The 22983-nt window shown below is 38.5% G+C and overlaps 1 protein-coding gene across 2 annotated transcripts in view; it reads left to right on the forward strand.

Moving 5' to 3' along the window:
- Positions 1-1107: 1107 nt before the first annotated feature.
- slc6a11b (solute carrier family 6 member 11b) overlaps positions 1108-22983 on the forward strand; it is a 37215-nt gene continuing 15339 nt past the window's right edge. The window contains exons 1-7 of one of the 2 annotated variants that reach the window (XM_035388189.1): positions 1108-1460; positions 1837-2070; positions 6109-6243; positions 6606-6746; positions 7482-7563; positions 9992-10124; positions 14286-14420. In XM_035388189.1, the coding sequence (XP_035244080.1) occupies positions 1851-2070; positions 6109-6243; positions 6606-6746; positions 7482-7563; positions 9992-10124; positions 14286-14420 (846 nt within the window). In that variant the 5' untranslated portion in view covers positions 1108-1460; positions 1837-1850. The other variant, XM_035388190.1, reaches the window with a different exon arrangement.

The following is a 22983-nucleotide window of genomic DNA, read 5'->3' on the forward strand; positions in this document are numbered from 1 at the left end:
TTGCTTAGCTTATTGAATCAGCCAACATCTTTGGTGGCCATGTTTTTCATGCAGAGTACTTCTTTAAACTTCAACTGCATGTCAAATGACAACTGACCCTTACGTGAAGACTGTTTTCAGAGTGGGTCACTCTTTTCCGAACTGCAGATAATGCTGGGAACTGGGAACTGGGGCTAGTTGGCTGTGTTCACCTTCCTGCCGTGCACCCCCATTTTACCCCCCTAAGAAACTAAGTAATCAAGTGTGAACAAATATAAGAGTCTCATAAAGCCTCATTAGGAAAACATGGTTGAATAGCTGTATAAAACAAGTCATTTTAGTGTGTTTGTGAGTAACCAACACAGCAGACAAAAAAAAAAGAAAAAGAGGGAAGGGGAATGCATTACTAATGAGGGAAAATAATTCATTTTCAAATATTCTTGTACAAAAACACAAAATAAGACACTTTGGGTACAGTGTAAATAAGCGGGGTGGGAAAAAACTAGTGGCACTATTCCATGAATCACGCGAGCCTCACCGGCTTGCGTTCTGCTGTTAGACTACCGTACTTTATTAGCTAGTGGTCCAGCATGTTGATTCGCGGCACATTTAAAAGTAATATTTAGGGCTTAAGTGCCATGCACATCTGAGTTGCATTCATTTCAAAACAACCGTTTGTTTTGATTCCAGAAAAAAGTGCATATTACTCCATATCCATGTACAATAGGAAAGATATCAATAAAATACTCGACTTTTTAAATTATTTTAAGCTTTCAAAAATTTGATTATTTTGGCACAGTAGCTAATTATCGAGGGCATATGATGCAGTGAATATTAATAGCCTGTTTTAAATTTCAGTGAAAGGGTACCACATTGTACTTTCTAAAAGTGAAGGGCACCTGATTTTACCGGGAAATTTGCATTTTCACAAACTAAAATACTGAAACAGTTTAGTTCAGGCTGTCAGACGTATGTACCGCTAACCAGAAAAATCCTTCACCTGCATCTCAACGTGCATGTTCCGCTGACATTGTTGCCTTCATTGGAATGCTCCTTTCCTCTCTGTTGTGTGTATAATACATTGGTGAGCTGGTAGAAGCGAGTGTTGTGACCACATGGCTCTGTTCCAATGAGAGGCGTTTGCGACCAAATCTGACACTGAAGCAGAGCAGTTACAAGTTGTCCATCGTCCTGGGCACCTGATAGCATCACTGTTGCTAACTGGCATATTCCGTTAAATAGGGAGGAAAAACAAAACAACGAAACCAAATCTCTCTCTCTCTCTCTCTCTCTCTCTCTCTCTCTCTCTCTCTCTCTCTCTCTCTCTCTCTCTCTCTCTCTCTCTCTCCCCTCGCACTCTAGCTCTCTCTCTCTCTTCTCTCTCTTTGGGTCAGGCATCTCTTAACCATCCACTGTCTTGTTAAGACAATTGCGGGTGATCATCGCGTGAGCCAAGAACGTTTACTGTACAACCTATATCGGTGAGTAGCCTACTACGTCTTCATCTTGTCAAGTTAAGCATTCATCCACTGTTGGGGAGTCTTAATGATGAATTAATGTTGATTTGATCAGAGGTGAATCGCCTTGTCTGTTTGGCTATCACTCTTGGCACACGATTAAACCTCTACATCAAAAACTCATCAGCTGTTGCCTTAGGACAGTTAAGTAAAGAACATTGAGTTTTTCAGTGCGACAGAAAAGCGTATCTGTCATTACATACTACATGTCATATTTCGGAGAAAGAAGTAGCCTACCTAGTTGACCGGATATATTAATTTTCAGATTGCTTCGTGTAGAACAACGCAATTAGTCGGATGACATGAAGACAAAAATGTAACCTGTTTGTTTCGTTTTCAGGCTGTTACAACGTCATGACAGCCGAAAAGACTATCCCAATAATTAATGGAAAACCGGACGATGCTATGGACCCCGAGGCTTCAAACACCAATCTCGTGGGTAGCAATGACAGAAAAGTGAACGAGAGAGGACACTGGAACAATAAGATTGAGTACGTGCTGTCCGTCGCTGGAGAAATCATAGGACTTGGCAACGTGTGGAGATTTCCTTATCTTTGCTATAAGAACGGAGGGGGTAAGAATTGGCAACAGTTTATTTAAGGGACCGTCGTCGAATTTTTGTGTTTTAATTGCTTATTTGAAGCATTTTGTTTCTTTGCATTAATATATATCCTTATTCATGTGTTGAGAAATGGAACAAAATAATAACCACTAAGAATGCTGTGCACGTGCAGTTGCGCTGGCATGCGGAGGTACGTGAAGTTCTACAGGGTCTACATGTCAAGAGAACACAGCAGATTACTGATACCAAATAAGTGTTCTACATCTAACACCTACTATCTTTTTCATAGGTCCTTTTGCAGTGCTCTTCCAGAGTGTCATTAATAATGCATTTCTGGATTATGTAATGCAGAAGATAGAAATATCACATGGTTGTATTTTCTGCTCAGTGTTTTCGTTTGGTACCCTAATTCCGTTTACTGATAAAACTGTATTTGTATGTTGTGTATTACTTTTTCAGTAATGTATAAAGGTGCACAACCTTGTCTTGCATTTATGCAGGAGATAACCAAAACAAAAAAATATATAGACAATTCAAACGTCTGAAAGTTAGTCGTGTTTCTGTTTCTGTTACCTCGTGATCATAATTCATGTCCACACCTCTCACTTAGAGACATCGGGCTGAGCCCCAGGGGCCTGGAGGCTTTGCCTTAACACATGCTCTCAGTTTCTTAATGAATGTGGACTCATTCACTTGACATCATTAACATTTAAGCCTGTTGGATTAATTGTCTTTTTAACTATTAACTGCACCCTCAGACAACAATTGCGGATTTTCATTAAGGGCGCCTTAAACATTGCCTGGTTCCATTTGTTTGTGTATTCCAAAGAGAATAGAGAGTCACAGACCAGAATGAATCCATTCATACCTCTTTGAGCCAGCCAGGTGATGAGAGTTACAAGAGTAAAGTACTGCAGATGTCTATAGACCATCCTGAAGATGTTTTTTTTCTTCTATTTGGAAGCATGAAGAATTAAAGCAACATAAAATATAATCATTTCCTGTATGGTATAAGGTGCTTTCTAGCTTTCAATCAACATGAATCTATGCAAATCTAGAATATTGATTCCAAATTTTATAGAAGATGAAAGTCATCATTAATTAAACAAAATTTTGAACATTTTACTTCAGTCAATGCTTTACAGAAATAAAAAATGAAATGCGAATTCAGAGAAATGGAAACAGCTTGCCCCTGAACTTTGGCAAATAGAAAAACCCTGAACCATTCTCAGGTTTAAATCATTAACTAAAAATTTCTGACCGCATTACATGAGGCTTGCACAAATCACAAGATAACTGCTTATTTGTACAAAATGGATGCACTTGCCTTGGTTAATATTTTGCTTGGTTGATGTTTTGCGTGCAAGACAAAGTGACATTCTAGCATAAACATAGATAAACTTCTACTTAGAATTTGGTGAATCTATGCTGGCACTAAGATCTTTGAGGGTTATTTTTATTGGTTTATGCATCTAAAATTAATGCCACAGCTGCTTCAAGGACAGGGAAGGTGATGAAATTATGGAAATGCATCAAAGCTAAAATTAATGACTAAAACTAATGCCTTTCTATATACATTGCAAAGATTCACTTGTCAAGCTTGGTATGTTCCATTTGGGCTTTGCTGTGAGAGAATAATGACTTTTCCTCTGTTGATGAACTTTATCTTGCAACAGTAGAAAACAGCATAATAACCCCATGCCTCAGCTGGCCAGATATTTTGCTATAGATAATGTCTACATTGATAAAACAATTAGTTTGTTGACATTTTGGGATAAACTCAGGATTTTCAGTTTCATGAAGCGAGTTCGCAATTTAGCCAACACTTGTTACCAGGGCAACAGTCTTAAACCCAAACCTAGTTAGCAAGTTAGTCGGATAACACGGACATAACCTATAAGCCACAATGTGGAATCACACACACAGCAACAGTAGAAATTAACGCACAGATTGTAAAAGGTTCTTGTCGATAAACAAGCTATCATTATAAGAAGAGAATTTAGAAGGGAACGTGTTTTTAGGGACCGACAAGATCCTTTAGGCCGGCCCTTGGATGATTATCTTTATGCGCTCTACTGAAAGTCATGACAGAATTATTTAACTTCAGCAATTAATAGGAGTTCACATTGCCAACTTTGAGCGAGCCCCAACAATGATTCAGATACTGTATTGGACGCTTCCTCGCACGTGCACATTTCAATATGCTGCTGGCGATGCTGAAAATATAATACCTTTATGAGTTAATTTGTTTCAAAAAAATGTTATACAAGGTCTTTCACAATTGAAGACAAGAATAAAAGCAAAATAAAACTAACAAACAGGATTCAAGGTTACACAATAAACAGTAGCAAAATGAGGAAATTAAAACAAGACAGAGGCAAATGAATGAATGGATGAATGGATGAATGGATGAATGAATGAATTAATGAATGAATGAATGAATGAATGTGAACTATCATTAAAGCCACATAAATGAAAATATAGATCTACTGCAAGTAAAGCCACCGTATGCCAAACACAGAAACGTGTACCCTGCATTCTAAAGGCATATCAGTGTGTTCATGTTTCCTGGCCATGCAAGGGTGAATACTATTAAGGAATGTTTCTATGCAGTCACAGGTAAATGTGATATAGTTTGCGAGATCGTTTCACAATTCTAACATTTACATAATCACTAATAAATAAATTTAAACTAATTTGTACATTACCTAGTTGAAAATGTAAAATTGCAATTGCAATATATTTTCATATTTGTCGTTGACCTGCAGCCAGCCCCTTTTGTAGATGCCGTTACTTGCGTTGGGAGGTCATGAAAATAATATAATTTAATGTGTCAGTGTTTTGACATCAAAAAGTATTTTGAATAAAATACTTCTTATGTGTTTCATTTGTCTGCAATTATCTTCCAGGCATCCTTCCTCATTTTGGCCACTCTGGCTATGTTTGATTTGCTAGTTACAGTTTGAGAGTTTGTCCAAAATATTGATTTCGTCCATTTTGGCGTGTCACGTGACCCCGCAAAGGGCAGCGTCACCTCCCTTTGTGTCTATATAAGGAGTGTAATCCTGCTTTTGGCGTGCAACTCCCCTTTATAGAAGAGTGCGTGCACACAGTTATCTGAGATAATTAAACCTTAGATTAAGTCATCAAATTGTAATTCGCGTTCATGAAATGGAGTAAGCTTGAATTTGATTCATGAGATAATTTGATAAGATACGCATGGTTTTTTTTAAAGCAACCTATGTGAAACAGAGCCCTGTGCATACCTGAAAGAATATCTATCCTCTCAATGTAATATATATTGCCCCCCCCCCCTTCTCAATACACACAAATACATACATACAAATGCACACACATGTACACAAAATTATTATTGCATAACTTAAATAGAAAAATGCCTGCTCACCAGGAAACTTTGTCACAGGTACACGGAAGAAACAGTAACCAAAATACAGACATGTAAATCTTAGGAAAAATAACTTTACAGTAATGAAGCCTTTAGGTTAAACAGACTTACTTGAAGATCATTTTGAGTTCATATTGTAATCAATGCATAGCCTACCAGAATTTATGAATAAGAAATCCTTAGGATGCTCAAAACCAGGCTTGACAAAACGCTGGTTCCTCTTTAGACTCATGTTTGCCAAGCTGTTTCCCACAGGCCACTGACTATATATAGTATGAAGAATTCTGTGGAGTAGATGAGTATTTCATTTAAAAACAAGCATGTTTTTAATTCACAATATGCACAAACCTTTCAGAAAAAAGAAAGAAGAAATTCTATTATCTATGGATTTTGTGCATATGTCAATGTATCAGCAAACCAGCTGTCTGTGCATTAAAATCATAACTTTTCCAACTAACAGGGAGGCTCTCTTGAACCATGGTTTGACAACCGCTGGTTTAAGCAGTAAACATGACAGGGCCTATTCTTGTAATCAAGAATATTTTATTTTTGCCTCTCTGTAGAGGTTTTAAACACAATTATATCCAAGGGACACAGTTTAGAGTATGACGAATTGCCTTTTTATGCATATAAATGTTTTTCAGGTGCTTTCCTGGTGCCATATGTGATATTCTTCATTTGCTGTGGAATACCATTGTTCTTCCTGGAGACAGCTCTGGGCCAATTTACCAGTGAAGGGGGGATTACCTGTTGGCGAAAAGTGTGCCCACTTTTTGAGGGTAATTATTTATGCCTGATATTTCAAAAATATTTTTGGTGTGATATTTATGATATTTCAATCAAAATGCAACGCATTGTATTGGATGTAGACGGTGTCACCATCAAAAAGGTTAGTTTAGAGTGAAGCTCTAGCTTCCTTATTTTACATTAAATAATGTAGTTTATTAAAAATAAAATGAACAACTCAATTTCTACAACAGAATGAAAACATGTAGACTGCATGACAGTCAAACACAACTTCAGGTCCCCTTCCTTGTGCCAGTTTTATAAGCAATAACTCAGGGCATACAGTATACTGTATTGTTCACACCACTGTATGGATTTCATTTTGATACAACTGCATTTTCTGTCTCTTGTATAGGTATTGGATATGCTACCCAAGTCATCGAAGCCCATTTGAATGTATATTATGTCATCATTTTGGCTTGGGCTATCTTTTACCTATTCAATTGCTTCACAACGGATCTCCCTTGGGCTTCATGTGGACATTATTGGAATACAGGTAAATATTAATCAGTTGGTAACCATAATGCTACCTTATTTCTCTTGTGCACCTACTCTTATGTTGTAAGATCATACATTGACTACTACTATTGGTTGTAATCCTGATTACTTAGCATCAGCAGTGTACTTTGCCCAAATTGATATTAATGCACTTATGCAAGTTGGTCTGCATGAGAGCAACTGCTAAATGCCTAAATGTAAATGTACATGCACATGATGTAATTTTCTGAATACAGTTGGATACTGGTTCCCAAACTTCCAAGTATACATGACAAAAATAACTTACTGCATATTGGTATATAATTTCCATTGATATTATACCAGCCAAATTAGGCCAGTTGTGTTGCCTGCACCAGTTACAGTGCACATGTCATTGTTTTGGCATATAAAACATTTACATCCTACATTTGAACATATATTAATATGGGAGAGATTACAGTTCTTGTATTTGCTCATTTAGTCATTGGCTCAGAAACAATGGGACCCCTGTAAAACAAGCATGTTTCTTTTTATGCAATTAAAAGACAAGTCTTTTCTTAAATTCAGAATGTCAGCAATACACAGTAGAATTCTGTCTATGTTATTTTAGCTGATCTTCATACATACATTATGTTTGGCTATGTAGATTTGGTAAGATATGGAACTGAGGTCATGATAATCCAAATACTTTTCTTTATAAGACCTGCATTGTTCCCTTCAGAGTTAAAATTATTTATAATGCCTTTTCTTCTAGAGAGCTGTATGGAATTTCACGTAGTGAATGGAACCAATGTCAGCCACCCCAATGCCACTTCGCCAGTCATAGAGTTTTGGGAGTGAGTATTCCTGTTTCCATTGCTTCATAAGAAGCTTAGCAAATATTTGTTTTCACAGATGTATATGCTCTCATTAGAGGTCATGACATTGCACAGTGTATGTTTCCCATTTGTGTGTTCACAGGTGTGTCTGTCTGCTGACACATCTGCTTGTTAATTACTCCTCTGGACAGTGTGTCTGAGGACACTCTCTCTCATGCCTTACAGACACAGGCTACAGATAACACTGGCTTTGTTTGCTGAAACAGCCATGTTATTTCTCCATTATTCTTTCATCAAATGGACACCAGGGGACGTGTGTGTGTGTGTGTGTGTACAGCTTGCTGTTGCAGAACCAGTAATGAGGAAGCTTTCCCCATGTGGATACTTGTCCTTTAACAACCATTATCTGCTGCTGGGAGCTTGGAACAGCTGATGCTATTGATGGAATGCCAACAAGTATGCCAGTGTGCTGGGATGTACATAGATTCATCAATGATAACAAATCAGGAAGAGATTTTTATATTTCAGATTAGCCCCTGTGGATAAGAGTGTGTTATCAGGAGTGTTTTCATTGCTGGTTTTTCAAGATTTTATGAGAAATGCTGAATGAATAACGCAGAATGGCCGCAAGGTAGCTTGCCAGAAAGACTTTTGGCGCAATGTAAGTGTGGAACAGTGAATGTTTAACCTAGATTATAATAATTTGTCATTTCTTTTGCAACTCTCTTGTCAACAAGAATCAAAAGGGCACTTGCACAGCTAGAGGTGGTATGGACACAAATTTGGCTCTCAGGCTATTTCTTTCTTGCATATTTTTTGTACAGCTGCCAGTGGCAGGCAAGGGTCATAACTGCGGCTGTCTAGACATTTCCAAAAAAAAAAAAAAAAAGATTTTTTATGGTCTGATGCCAGATATTTTGTTAAGTTACTAATGGATTGCTGGGCATACACCTTAGCACAAGGTACAACCACTGAGAAATTAAGAAGATCTCTCATAGGGTTGCTGTTTCAAAATGGTTTACGTTTTGTTATTCTCTTATAAAATCACAACAGAACAATTCAGTATGGGATTGCTGACTCTCTGACTCCAAAGTCAACCTTCCCGAAGGGGTACTAAATGTTCCTGGTATCCAGGGGTATGGGGTTTTATGGTTGTAGATCAGAATTAATGTATATATTTTCAACAAAATGCAATGGTTTCATATAAGATCAGTGACCGTTAAAACCACACTCCAGGATATTGAGAAAATGCAACTTCCCCTTTAAAAAGTGAGACATTGAGCCAGCAGTGCCACATCGAATTGCTCGATTTGTAAGCAAAAGCCTTTTTAAATGCAAATTTTAAAAATGTAAGAAATTTTAAATAGGAACCAAATGATAGATATTCATAATTTATCACTCTTGCCGTTTTAGGTCAAGGCCCCCCTCCCCCAGTGGCAGCTCCCTTTAAATACTTATTTGGTTGGTTTCCTAGAAGGATGCAACAAAAGCGTCCAATCTTGAGTTTGAACCTGCAGAATCAGAAAGAAACTCATTATACCATATTTCCCAGCATTGTAACAGAAACCAATTCTTTTCTTAGTTCTTCCTCCTCAAGTGATATTACACCCAAGGGGAGTATGTACTGGTACGGGTCAATGTGGAGTGACCCAGGCTGAGCAGTGACCAGGCTGGCCTTTAGTTCTGAGACTGATATTAGTTGATGCCCCACTCTTGTCAAGGCAGTGAAAGGAAACAGGACTGTTTTAAGGGTGAATTGCCAGGACCATGCACATCTTCCAAGAACATGTCAAAAATGATCAATGGGGTTCCAATCGGATGCCATTGTTGGCTCGCACATTGTGGGTTTTCACCTCATCCTACGGGCTGCTGCATGGTCTCATTCTGGGAGAGGCCAATGCATCAGGGAAAAAGTGAACCTCCTGTCTAGCTGATCATCATCCTAGTATGTTCTGTGAAGGTTGTGGTTTATATGTGGTCATTTGGCTTGTCTATGGTTGAGTGAAGGTTTCAGAACAAAAAGATTTGGTTCAACTGTGCATCAAGGCCATCAAGAAATGCTTCTCATTCCTTTTTTATGTAACTGGTCATTTCCAGGACAGCTAGCTGAGAGACATTGATCAGAACCACTGAACTGGTTGTAATATTTGCATCTCATATTTGGAAACCCGTAACAAGTCTTATAGAAGTCTTTTATAGTTTATGTAAAAGAGATGAACAGATGTGCATGAACACAAACAACAAAACAATCTTCACGAATCCAATGCATGATCCAAATTTCAGAGCTGCATGAGGAGCCAAGTTTAATGGGTCTACAGTTCTGCTAAATGTCTCATAATATGCAATTTAATGACTTAGCTTATCAATAGGACACTTCTGTCTATCACCTGTATGGCTGTATGGCTGAGTACTTTGATCCATCATTGAACCTTGTTTCCATCGACAGGCGACGCGTCCTGGGCATATCAAGTGGAATCGAACACATTGGGAATTTAAGATGGGAACTAGCTCTGTGCCTGCTCCTGGCATGGTTCATATGCTATTTCTGCATATGGAAAGGACCCAAATCCACAGGAAAGGTAAAAAAGACAAAAAAACACAATACACATATATATATTAAAATATCACATTGGTTCTTTTATGTGGAATGAGAAAAAACAAGATCACTGTGTTGAATCCATGTTGAAAGGAAGTTGCACTAAACATGGAGTATCTGCATCAAGAAACAGGAATATGTGACCTTCAATTCAACAAATTCTGATTTTGGATAGTCATGCCTGTAATGCAGCTTTGCAATGAAAATTGTAAGGATGATTTTTGAAATGGGGTGAGAAGGAAATAGTGGCCATGTCTTGCTGCTTTTAGCTGACAACTAATGAAGTATTGGAGAAAACATATATGCAGACACAGTGGTTGCCTGTATTGTGAATTATTCTGAGCTTTGGAACAATTGGAAGTTGGGCTTACAGAGTAACAATTAAAGTTGCAAAAATAACAATTGAATGTATCTCAGATTTATTTTACTAAATCTGAGATACATGAAGCAAAGCTTCCTGAGTTTACACTATATTTCTCACTGAGAAGACTTAATGGGCGTACGTCTTCCCAGAATGCTTTGTCCTATTCTCCTGGCAGACGTGAGAATGAATTAAAAAAAACGAATCTATTACAAAGTGTCAGCAATTAAAGACACCATCAATTGCTGCCTGCAGTGCCTCTGAATAGAGTATTGCAGAGTGTCTGCCTACCTCCTGTGTGAAAATTGACACTTGACTGAATAAATCTCTCTTCTTCCGGTTCACTCTGACCCACAGTTGTAAACAGTTTTTTTGAAGTCTCACTACAGTACCTGTAAAGGTATATGATATCAAAACAGTAAACAAAATTGTGCATAAAGATTATACATGATTATGCAGCATGTGGGCCATGCTGAAAATTATCCTCATAATATTTCTGAATGGTTTAATACCTTTTCTTTGAAAAACTGTGAGACAAAACTAACAGACAAAAATTCACATATTTTGTATACATTTTATAGCATGTTTGGATGACACAAGCAGTATATGAAAATTTTTCCATGTAAATTCCCTAAAAATACACTGAAGATCTGACTTAAAATCAGCATGCTACGATCACACATTAAAGTTTAGCCTTTGATTTAGCATTTTCGTACATGAATATAAAATACAAATTTAAAAAACTTTTGGGAGTACTGAAAAGAATATTTCCAAATAACTCAACTTGATGGCAAGTTATGCCTTCATTTTTAAAAAACTTTATTTGAAGTTGTAAGCAGGTAGATAGATAAATAGATGTATAGATATTAGATAGATAGAACAACAACAAATGGATCAACTAAGATAAACTTAAACAATTGTTGTAAAAAGCCTTACACTGAAGAAAAAAAAAAAAACTTTTACAACCCGACCAAGACAAAACACTCTTAAAGTAATGTATTATCCCAATGCAGTGCAGACAAAGAGGAACTGTGGCCCTTCCTCTACCTTATACCCAGCATCCCCTGCATTCTGAGGGCCCTGGTGCTACTGCCAACAGCTAAAACTCAGTCAGTAGATTTCCCGCTGGAAGCTTTTCTTTTGCAGCCTTTTTAAAAAAGTCTAACAGATTCAATGAGGCATAAAGAACCAGGAAAGAAAGGGGAAAGAGATGTGTGAGGGAAAAATAAATGGGTTCACATTGTACAGGACCTGGAAAAGGAGCTAGGCAGCCATGCCTATATCTCCTGAAGTGGCTTTTGTTTGGGCATGAAGTAATAGGGAAGAATGCTCCTTCATGGCCAGGCTTTAGCGGCCAGGCCAAGATTGATTTCTGTATTCACTGGAGAAAAGTAGAACGTTCATGAGAAGCATGCTGAGTTCCCTCGCCCAGCTCTCCCCTCCGTGAGGAATTACAGCGGCTAGTGAGCCTCTTTCTTCCTCTCCCCCCCGTACCCCCATACAGATCTGAGCATTCAAGGCCATCACTAAGCTGTTTGCCACAGGCTTTTGTGTTCTCGTTTGAGAGCAATTCTCACATAGCCAGCTCCAGATTTATGGCAGCATGTTTGATCTGTAAATTTTCTAGGCTTATACTCAGTGTGAAGATGGGGGTCTGATATAAACAGAGCCTTGTGAACTGGGACAGAGGAAATGCAGGCCGGTTTGTTTTAAAACCATGTATTTAGCCAAGAAGTTGGCTTATATTTGGTGTGTCTGTGATTTGACAAGGATGAGCTTTGGATGTGTAATCATCTAATCAGTCTAATTAAAGATGTTGTGAGTTGGCCACTGTGGGAGCTTTCCCATGTTCACACTGTAGGATGGATAAGGAAAACTGAATATTGTTTTTCCCATGGCGCGCAGGCAGGACTGCCGCCATGGGCTATCTGTGGCAAATTGTGGTCACTCACTCACTCATGGACGTTTAGTTGGACGCAAGTGCAGGTGGTGCCAGCTAAAATGTGTCTGCGGAAGTGAGTTGCGCCGTGGGTCTGGACGGTTTTGTGCTTGTTTTGGAAGTTGCCCTCACGTTGATGGCGGTCTCATTATTCCCTTAATTATTTTCTTCCCCTCTGATTTTTTGGCTTTGGTTCTTAAGAAACCATGGTCACAAGTCAGTAATTCTGGCTTCATTCAAACGTAGTGGAAAAAAATGCTAAACGCTGCATATCATTTTGAGAAATTTTTTAACAGAAACATAGTCATAATTTGTAGTGTCATTTTGTAGTGTCATAGAGACAGGCATATAGATTGGTCTCTCTCTTACACTGCCTGTTTGTTCCATTTTGTCTCTACAACAGCAATGGATACAAAGCAGTTCTTTAGAAACAAAACAGACCATCAATGTAATCAGTGCCCTAAGATGCGCTTTACAGTATAACAGTGAAACAGGTCACCTGAAGGGCTTCAGTAATTGGTGGGTGGTATGCAGCTAGTTTTCCCACACTGCCAACAGTGCTCTGTTAGGCTTCTTCTAGTGGAAAACTGAGGAGGAGGCTTTTGTGTTTAAGACCCGTCTTGTCCTCACATGCTCCTGACTGACTGCCAGGGAAAGAGGGTCCTAGTGCCTCTTTTGGGAGGGAGGTGGAGCACATGGAATTGTCTGTAGAAGAGCCACAAGAATATGTTTAACAAATTTCCTGAGAACCATTAAAAAGCCTCAAAAATGACCGTGAAGGTAGAATCACTCAGATAAACCTGGTTGGAAAGGAAGCACCTGTTAGACCCTTGGCCACCCGTAGCTGTCCTCAGGGCTGACTCTTAAAGGTTGTGCTGCAGCTCTGTGTCCACAGAGACTTTTGATCTCTGTGCAAGAGAAACCACCTCCTTCTGCACAGGCAGAGGGTATCCACCCTGCTCATTGAAGGCATGGTAATGATTCTGACTTGCAAAATTCAGGCTGATAAGTTGTATCTCTTGCAGAGGCCCGCACACTATTTTATTTTATTTTATTGCCTTTTTTGTGTTTATGTAGCAAGGAGACATGCTGCTGGGTGCTTTTTCCTTCCAAACCTCTGGCTCAGAGCTTAGCCTCTTCCTTCCTCCAGAGAATTAGCCTTTCAATCTGCTCTCAATTAGGCTTTTCAGAAAAGAACCTGCTCGCTTGGCACCGCCACACGGCATCCTTAACCCCTTCCCTGCACGGCTCCCCGAGCATCCCCCCATCTCCCTTCACAGACTCACACACTGGGGCCACCGACTCATAATTAAATAAAGTACATTTATACCTGGGGGACCCACCTTTGTGTTTCCATGTTTGGCAAATTAATAAGCTGCAGTCTTCACCCTCTGGTCCCCTATGCTGCCTGACCAAGCTTCAAGTTCAACTGCAATGCATGATTTATGTGCTTTATATTCTGCTAATTTATGATTTACATAGATGAATGATGAAAGGTACACAGAGCACACTGTGTGTGTATATATATATATATATATATATAAACTTGATTGCGATGGAATGTAGAAAATTAGCCATCACATGTGCTTTAACTAATGAATATGTCTGCTGTGGAGCACTGTCACATTTGATTTCAGTCATGCATATGGTTCTGCTCTCATAGTTTATGCCCTAGTTAGGCACATAAAATCACTGAAGTCTAATACAGACATCTACAGTAACTTCATGGGCCAGGGACAGAGAATGGACACAATAACCAATTATCTGTCAACATGAGCTGTCCTTTGACTTGTTTTATGATAATACACCTAAGAACATCCATTGCTCTTATAATTTGTCCACAGGTTGTGTATGTGACTGCAACCTTTCCCTATGTCATGCTGCTGATTTTGCTGATTCGAGGGGTCACTTTACCAGGAGCGGCAGATGGGATTAAGTTCTATCTGTACCCCGACATATCCCGGCTGTCTGACCCTCAGGTAGGAATGCATGGTTCCGTACATGTTCCATATCCTGTTTTCTCCTGAGCATTCGCTAGCTTTGCATCCAATCCTATTTTTACAACCTTTTTTCGCAAGCCGCAAAATATAAAATAATAATATGTTGAAAGCAGAGTGCCTGAAATCTCTTTTTCTATTTCTATTATTTATCTGCCAGAGTTGCCTTCACATTACTTGGTGTAATATGTGTTAGAGCATCTGTCTGTGGGGTACAAATTTTTATTTTATTTAAAATTTCTTATTAATATGTTGTGTGTAAATATCACGTAAAGCCACTCTTGCTATGCTTTATGCCATGCAATGGATTTTGGATTAAAACTAATTCATTAGATATCCATTTGACTTCCTTTGTTCCCAGCGAATTAAACAGACAGCCACATATTCAGAATTTGTCACATCATGTTTCATGAAATACCTCAGATACAAAAATACTGTATCTGCATACAAAATGTTACATTATGTTGCAAATGTCCATTCCAATAGGGTTTACTGGCAAAATGAGTTTTGTCATATACGTTTTATTGCAGTATAAATAAGTATAATTCTAACAATTGTATGTGATATGATATTTACGTATTGGATTCTGAGAATACATATCCTCTTAAAGCAGAGAGTGCCCCTACCTTATATTCCCCTCCATTGAACACAACTGTTAATGACAGACAGACGTCCATTTGATACTATAAAACATTGAAGCAACAGGAAACATGTACACCAGTGAGTACAGGTAGCTATGCAGCCAGCCATTTGAAATGTTACAAGCAGTAATATGTACGACTTTGTATGTGTCCTAGCTAGACTTCATGCTTCCTCCTCTTGTAATCCACTCTTCAGAGAATTTGCTTTAGCCATGCAAATGAGTTGGCAAAATGAGTAAAATCTGCCAAAAACTGAAGGAAAAAAACAATTAAGTCGCAACGAGTGCTTGTATATTACTGTGTAATGTTATGGTTTACTGCATAATGCTGTGATGAAGTAACGGCTCAAGTTATTGCACGTGGGTCCTTCTAAAATCATTTAAAATGAGACACAATACACATTTGGAAAGCTTATACTTTCCTCTATTGGACAGAATAGATATCAATCAAACCAGAATAAATAGAACAGTTAGACCAGTCTAAATTGCAAGTGATGTTTTGCAAATGGTTGTTGTAAATACCTACCCCTGCTTTCTATTTGCATATTTATTTCTCAAATGGATGGTTCAAGACAGCAAATGACCACTGAATCTTAACATCTTTTTTGTGAAACCAATGGTAAGAGTGTATATTTATTCCATTTTTAGTCCCAGATATTGATAGGAGAATGACATGGCATAATTCCACAAAAAAAAATTCAAAAATTCCTCTTGTTAATTTTGCTATCCAGTGAGCAACATATTTCATTGCTATATTGGCATACCCTTGGGATATTGTGGGGTTTAACTAGTTAAAATGACATAATATGAATTTTTGGAGGTGACAAATATTTTTAGGAACTCCCAGATAGACACTGTTGTCCCGTGTGTCAAGCCTGGGGAGTGTAGTGGCAGATGAGACTGCAGGAAGGGGTGCTTGTTAAATGGACAACCTAAGCGACAATGGTGGCACTTAGAAACTCCATCTTTGGCATAGTTGTTGTGTATCTTCTACTAATAAAGCTAGAACAGAATTTGTTGTTTCCACTCATAGTTTGGTTTCAATAGCACTGAATGTCTGAGCTGAGCGATCTGAGGATGCCAGGGTCCTGTCCACTAGGCGGCTTGCACGAAGGGTTTCATTGTTAATCTGCTGTTGCTATAATTGTGCAAGACTCATGTCCATATTGCAGATATCACAGTTTCTTGTTTTGGGACAAAAATTTTGTCCAAAAGGATTTACTCTTGTTGTATTGTAAGTTGTGTAATGCAATTATGCAGCTACAGATGAAAACAAATGATACACAGCACTGTACATGAGGGTCAACTTACAGTAACAGTAAGGGTCTTTCATGTAGCAGGTGCCAACCCTCAACATCCAGAACAAGAGTGTCTAATATACAGCAGTCTAAATACTCAATAATCTGTCCTCTGGAGTGCAGTGCTTGTTAAAAAAGCAAAAGAATAGCAAAAAAGAGAGGAATATTAGTTCTGAATTACTCCAGGTGTTTGATTTCGGAAAATGGTCATGGACATGTAACATTTGTAAGCTGTTGTGAGCTTCCCTCAGATTGTGAGTGATGGATCAGTCTACAGAACAGAAGGTTTGACCCTATCTCTTGACTGCAGACATCTGAGGTTGCTAGGCAACAGCTCCAGCAGAATATCTTTGGTTCTGGAGTCATTCAGCTGCTTGAAGGAAAATGACTTGTTTTGCACCGACCCGGAAAAATATCTCTGTCCCCCCCTAGTTGCTTGCCAGTTATGATAAACTGTCAAAAAGGGCTAAACTTCTACATTTGTAATAAGAGCATTTCCAAACATATACATATTTTGTATTTACATTTCAGATAAATGATGGCATGGCATGTGAATTTGTCTGCAAATAGGTTGTCTTTCAGTTGGTGATATTTAATGAAATGCATAGGTTTGGTTGGTGATACTTGATAGTGCTATGGCAACACAGACAAATATCAGCCCTGTGTGGATTAGTCAACAAAGTCAGTAAACCCCCTTTGATTACACTGAGATTCTCCCAAGCAGTCTCCCCCGTTCACAGTCTGAAGCCAGTTTCACAGGACCTCAGGGGTGTCATTGTCTGAATTTGGTGTTGTTTAAAGACATTAACATAGGGCCTGTATGTTATGCTTTTAGCTGCAGCTGCAACATTAGCTTTGGCTGATTATTATGGCCACTGTATACACTCTAGAGAATCTTTATCCTTATCTTAAATACAATTATATCTCAATTTTTACAAAAGTAAGAAGAAAATTTGAGCTATGTCTAGCCCTTCACTGCTATTTAGTCATTCCAAGAGGCTTTTCTATTGCATGGGGCTCTAATAAGACTGGTATTGTGCCATAGACATAAATCATTTTGTAACACAGGGCCGTGATTTGTCAGATAGTTCAATCGGAGTTTAGCGGTGGTCACTCATGCCAAAGTCTTGACTGCTCTCATTTATCGCAGTCAGTGAAGAGCTGATAGAAAAATAAAAAGAAGGAAGATGAATTTCTGAGTGTTAAATAAATGCAAGTGTTGTTTTACATACACATACACACATTCTCCATAATACTCCATAATGTTCGGGACAAAGACATATTTTTATCTTGATTTCCCTCTGTACTAATGGCAAGGTTTATTATTATTATTATTATTATTATTATTATTATTATTATTAATAATAATAATAATAATAATAATAATAATAATAATAACAACAATAATAATAATAATAATAATAATAATAATAATAATAATATTTATTTGTGTAGTACCTTTCATATAGTGATGCTGCTCAAAGTACTTTACATAGTGAAGTGGAAAGAAAGAAAATAATAATAAAATGAAATAAATTAAAAGGATATAAAAATAAAATGGCAATGAGTAGCTAAAACAGGAGTAATATGCTCTCTTTTCTTTGTTTATCCATGCATAGCATGGATAAACAAAGGATGGGTGCTTTGAGGGTGGGTGCTTTGGATCTTGGGCAGTTCCTTTTGGCCAACACACTTTGCTATTGCCATCACTCTGATACAAGTCAATCTTAGTCTCATCTGTTCACAATACCTTTTTCCAGAACTCTGCAGCTCTTTTAGGTACTCCTTTGCAAACTGTATCCTAGCCATCCTGTTTTTGTGTCTAACTAGTGGTTTGAATCTTGCAGTGTACCAGGTATTTGGGGGGGGGGGTTTCTTCATTATGGTGAGGCATATTCTCAACTATAGAGTCTATAGTCTTCCTTGGCCTAGCAGGCCCTTTGAGAATACTGAGCTACCAGTGCTGTCTTTCTCCTTAATAATGTTCCAAACAGTTGATTTTGGTAAGCTTAACATTTGGCCCATGTCTCTGACTGTTTGTTTTTGTGTGTCTGCATTTTGCCTTGATTACTGCCTTCCCTTTGCTTGGCATTGATTCCAGCAGCTTATGCAACACCTCATATTCCATTTCATCCCAGCACTTTCTCAACACTTCCCATAGATGATCTGTTGATGTTACTTGATATCTGGCTTTTTCCCTCTTCAACTGGTCCTACATGTGCAGTGACTGTGGTGGGAATATCATCCTAATAACCATCCCTTGTTCTCAACAATGTATTTTTGAATAAGAAGTGTAATTGGAGTAATCAAAATCGCATTATTCCTTGATAAATAATGAAAACAACCAGGATGTGGTATTGTCCTCAGACTTTTTGGTCAGACATTTGGCATGTCCCACAGTTTAAAGAATTGTGTTTGATTTTTGTCCTTGTTTGCCTCAAGTACTTGCTGGAAATCAAGGTTATGCAATGTCTCATCAAACATTAATTAAAAGACCTAATTATTGAAGAGCCAGGTGGAGACAGATCCCACACTAGATATTAGCAGAAGTTGATGAGCTCAAAAGCAATTCTGTCTTTTGGAATTCGATTTGCACGTTTGGTTTGGTAGAAACATTCAGCAGGGATTTACTGGGGCCCTGTAGCATTTCCTGGGGTAATTTCAGTGATGTATTTTGTACACTGCCAAACAGTCCTATTTTTAAAAATAGTTTTCATATTTTTAGCCCAATTTTTACTAGAATTTATGCTATGACTTTTATGTTGTGCCTTACATTATGGAGGCATACAGAGCTGTACTGTTGTGCGTAACGTTACGAGGGGCATTACAGAGCTGTGTGGTATAGCATAGTATCAGAGGGATACACACAGAGCTGTACTGTAGAATGTACCATTAGAAGGGGACATACAGAGCTGTATAGTATAGCATAGTATCAGAGGGATACACAGAGAGCTGTACTGTAGATCGTACCATTAGAGGCGGACATACAGAGCTGTGTGGTATAGCATAGTATCAGAGGGACACACACAGAGCTGTACTGTTGTGTGTAGTGTTACAGGGGCATATAAAGCTGTACTGTTGTTTGTAACGTTACAGGGGCATACAGAGCTGTACTGTTGTTTGTAACGTTACAGGGGGGCATACAGAGCTGTACTGTTGTGCGTAACGTTACGAGGGGCATACAGGGCTACATGGTATAGCATAGTATCAGAGGGATACACACAGAGCCGTACTGTAGATCGTACCATTAGAGGTGGACATACAGAGCTGTATAGTATAGCATAGTATCAGAGGGACACACACAGAGCTGTACTGTTGTGCGTAACGTTACGGGGGCATTACAGAGCTGTAATGTTGAGCGTAACATTAGAGGGGGACGTACAGAGCTGTGTGGTATAGCATAGTATCAGAGGGATACACACAGAGCCGTACTGTAGAGCGTACCATTAGAGGGGGACATACAGAGCTGTTGTTTGGCAGTGGGGGGAATTCTCTGACACTAGTATTTAATTAGCCACCCTTAGGACAATAGAGGCTCTATTTACCCTCTGTGTGTGCCACAGTGTGTCACCCACCCTCTCCACTCTGTTTCCAGTCATTCCATCACGTCCCCCATGCGAGGCTCTGCGCCGTTTGTACCAGGCTTGTTTCAAGTTACGGAAAAATCTAAACTTGTGCCATTAATTTCTAACTACCAATTTTACCTGGAAGTTGCTTGTGTTTATAATGATGTAATACTGCATGAGGATAATTTATGAAACTATCTTTAAGATTGATGATATACAGTCACAGTGATTGTCTGAACATTGTTTACATGGCTCACAAACAACATTGTGAGACTTGTTGGTCTTATATGAATAGTTTACCGTCACTGACTGAAGCTAGTCTATGGTGAACCAGGATGTAGCCTCATTGCTACATATATGGAAATGTTTTTCTTTCTATATACTATACTACAGGATTTCTTTAATGCTAATTGATAATGGTACTGTACATCTGATGGGAAAGTTCTGGGATAAATTTTGAGAAAACATTGTTAGAAAGTTGGATTGATGTACAGTTCTGTTGATGTGTAATGCAGTGAAAAATGGGGAAACCTGTAAGAATACCCAGTCAGCATATAATTATTTCAGTGTTTAACCCCTTTCTGTATCGCCCCCTTTTTTAAACACAAACATAATGTTTTCTGCGTGCATACTGAAAAACGTATGGTTTGTTTATGCAGAAGAGACAATATGTGTCCTTTCATGCAAGCCTAACAACCTATACATGTTTAGAAACGTAATTTCATCGGCTAAAATGCTTTTCAATTGTAACTATAAAATATCGCCACTGGCTGGCTGTGTACAGGGCAGAACTTATAGTTTCCAGCTGGAGTCGTCAAAGGCGATTTAGAGGGAATAGCGAAAATGTTTGAAAATAGTGAAAACCTGAAAAAAAATCAGAGGGGAAAGAAGGACAACAGAATCAGGTCGCTGGACAGCCCTTCTGCCACAAACATTTGTCAGGCATCCTCAGTTCTGTTGGAGACAGAATGTTGCTATATCAGCCGGATGCATGCAGTGTGTCTTCACAACAACCAGCTTAAAGAACATAGATGTTATCGCCAATGAACAGAATTAAGCTGGCAAGCCAATTTAGTTCATAACTATAAGGGGGTATGTTTAGTCTGCAGGTCTGTGTATTTGGTGCAAACCAAAAGAGAAAGAAAGTAAACTGGTTCTGAGATCGCCAACAGCAAATTAGTTTTTTTTTTAACCTAGAAATTCCTCAACTAACAATTTACAGCTGTTCAGCTGTTCAATTTTTTTCAGAACTGAAAAGCTGCTCATTAAAACAAGATATATTTGGGAATATAATTTTGGAAAATATAATATACACTAGGACCTCATAATCATAACTCCTGGGCATAAGAGGTTGTTTGGATTTTCAAAAATGATATATATAATAATAATTATTATTACAAAATAATGCCAAGACGTTCCTTTGTACAACTATTATTGTATTTTACATTTTAATCTATGCATAGTGTGATGGAGTTTTGTTTTTATGTGCCTTAAATGTTATATTAGTGCTTAGAATTAATAAGGAGTAATTAGAATTAAACTTCTGGAATGTTACTATGTAGGTTACCAGTCTTTCCAAAATACTGAGTTCCGGATTTGTGAAGTTCTACTGTAGCTACTGTATATAAACATGCTCAACATTAACATGGATTTGTTGCGATACAATATCAAAGAGACCAGTACATTTACCGGATTTGACCATTCAACAGACTGATCATGACATTTTAAGAAAATCACCACAGAAAAATCCTTGCTATACACTCCTTTGCCAATTCCAGCTCTTGCTTTGATGCAAAATCCCATGTCTATGGCTGTGTTCCAAACCTTATACTTGTGTTCTATCAAGAGCATTGCAGATGCAGTAAAATGCTTATGTAAAACGGTCATGCGATCAAGTGCCATGTGTTCCAAACTAAAGAACACAACAAAGCAAGAATGTGAGCTTTTTAAAAAATTTCAAAATGGCTGAATTGTTTTTCTGATGGACACGATAGATCCCAAGCGCAAAGTTCTTCAGCATGGGGAAATACACCTGGGTTACCAAGTTTTAGGTCTCTAGACCAAACCGGGTGGGAGGTTTAACTGAGAGTGGTTATTATAGCTCCACCTACATTGTTGTCATTTTTGGTGTGCAGGTTACAGACAACATTCCGACTATATGCCAAATTAGATAAAAAGTTACCAATGCAGGCCTGAGTTATAGAAGAACTATGGGATTAAATATAGGGAAAAAAATTATTATAACAGGAATTACTTGAAACACAACTAGTTCCCAATAGGTTTTTTGGTACCCTAAGAAAAGTAGGGGAATGCCAGGTTAGCATAAAGTTGTGCCAATGCATAGGTACCATGGGGCCGACACTGAAGACATATTGTGGGAATGCTGGGTTGGCATAAAGTTTGTCACAGGACCTCGCCCATGACCCTTTACCCAAAACCCGAAACACAGATGGGAAGTGTTGGGAATGAAATGCAGATGCACAGTAGGTGCGTTGGGACGATGCACCCTGACATCAAAAACAAGAGGAGCAGGCTGGGCTTATTGTCACATCCTGCAGTCCAAACAAGACCAAACACAACCCCTCCAAATTAGCCACAACATCAACAAGTAATTCCCTGGACAGAAGCCCCCAGATTCACCAGGAGCCAAGAGAACGCATCAGCGGTAGTCGTGTGTAAAAACACAAAGGACATAAACGAACCGCGGCACAGAAAGAATGCTCTTGGAGGGAAGCAGGTTTGTGTTTGTCAGGTCAAAAGTGTTTCCCTGGAAACCCCCACGATGAAGCAAATACTGCCGGTTGTCAATTGTTTTTCCCGTAAATAAGATTAGTGGCTGAATGGTTATGTGAGGGCATTTTTTAAAAGAGGAACTTTGGATTTGAATTTGTCACCACTTCACTGGGCCCATTTTGTTAGTTTTACCATGAGACTTTGCTTTAAAATGAGTTCACCATTGGTCAGAGTCGCTTATTAGACCATGTTGTGTCATGTAATATTTTGTTCCCACAGAATTTTATTTCACTATTTACCCACTACAT

This window comes from Anguilla anguilla, chromosome 13 (assembly GCF_013347855.1).
Source record: "Anguilla anguilla isolate fAngAng1 chromosome 13, fAngAng1.pri, whole genome shotgun sequence".
Classification (NCBI taxonomy): domain Eukaryota; kingdom Metazoa; phylum Chordata; class Actinopteri; order Anguilliformes; family Anguillidae; genus Anguilla; species Anguilla anguilla.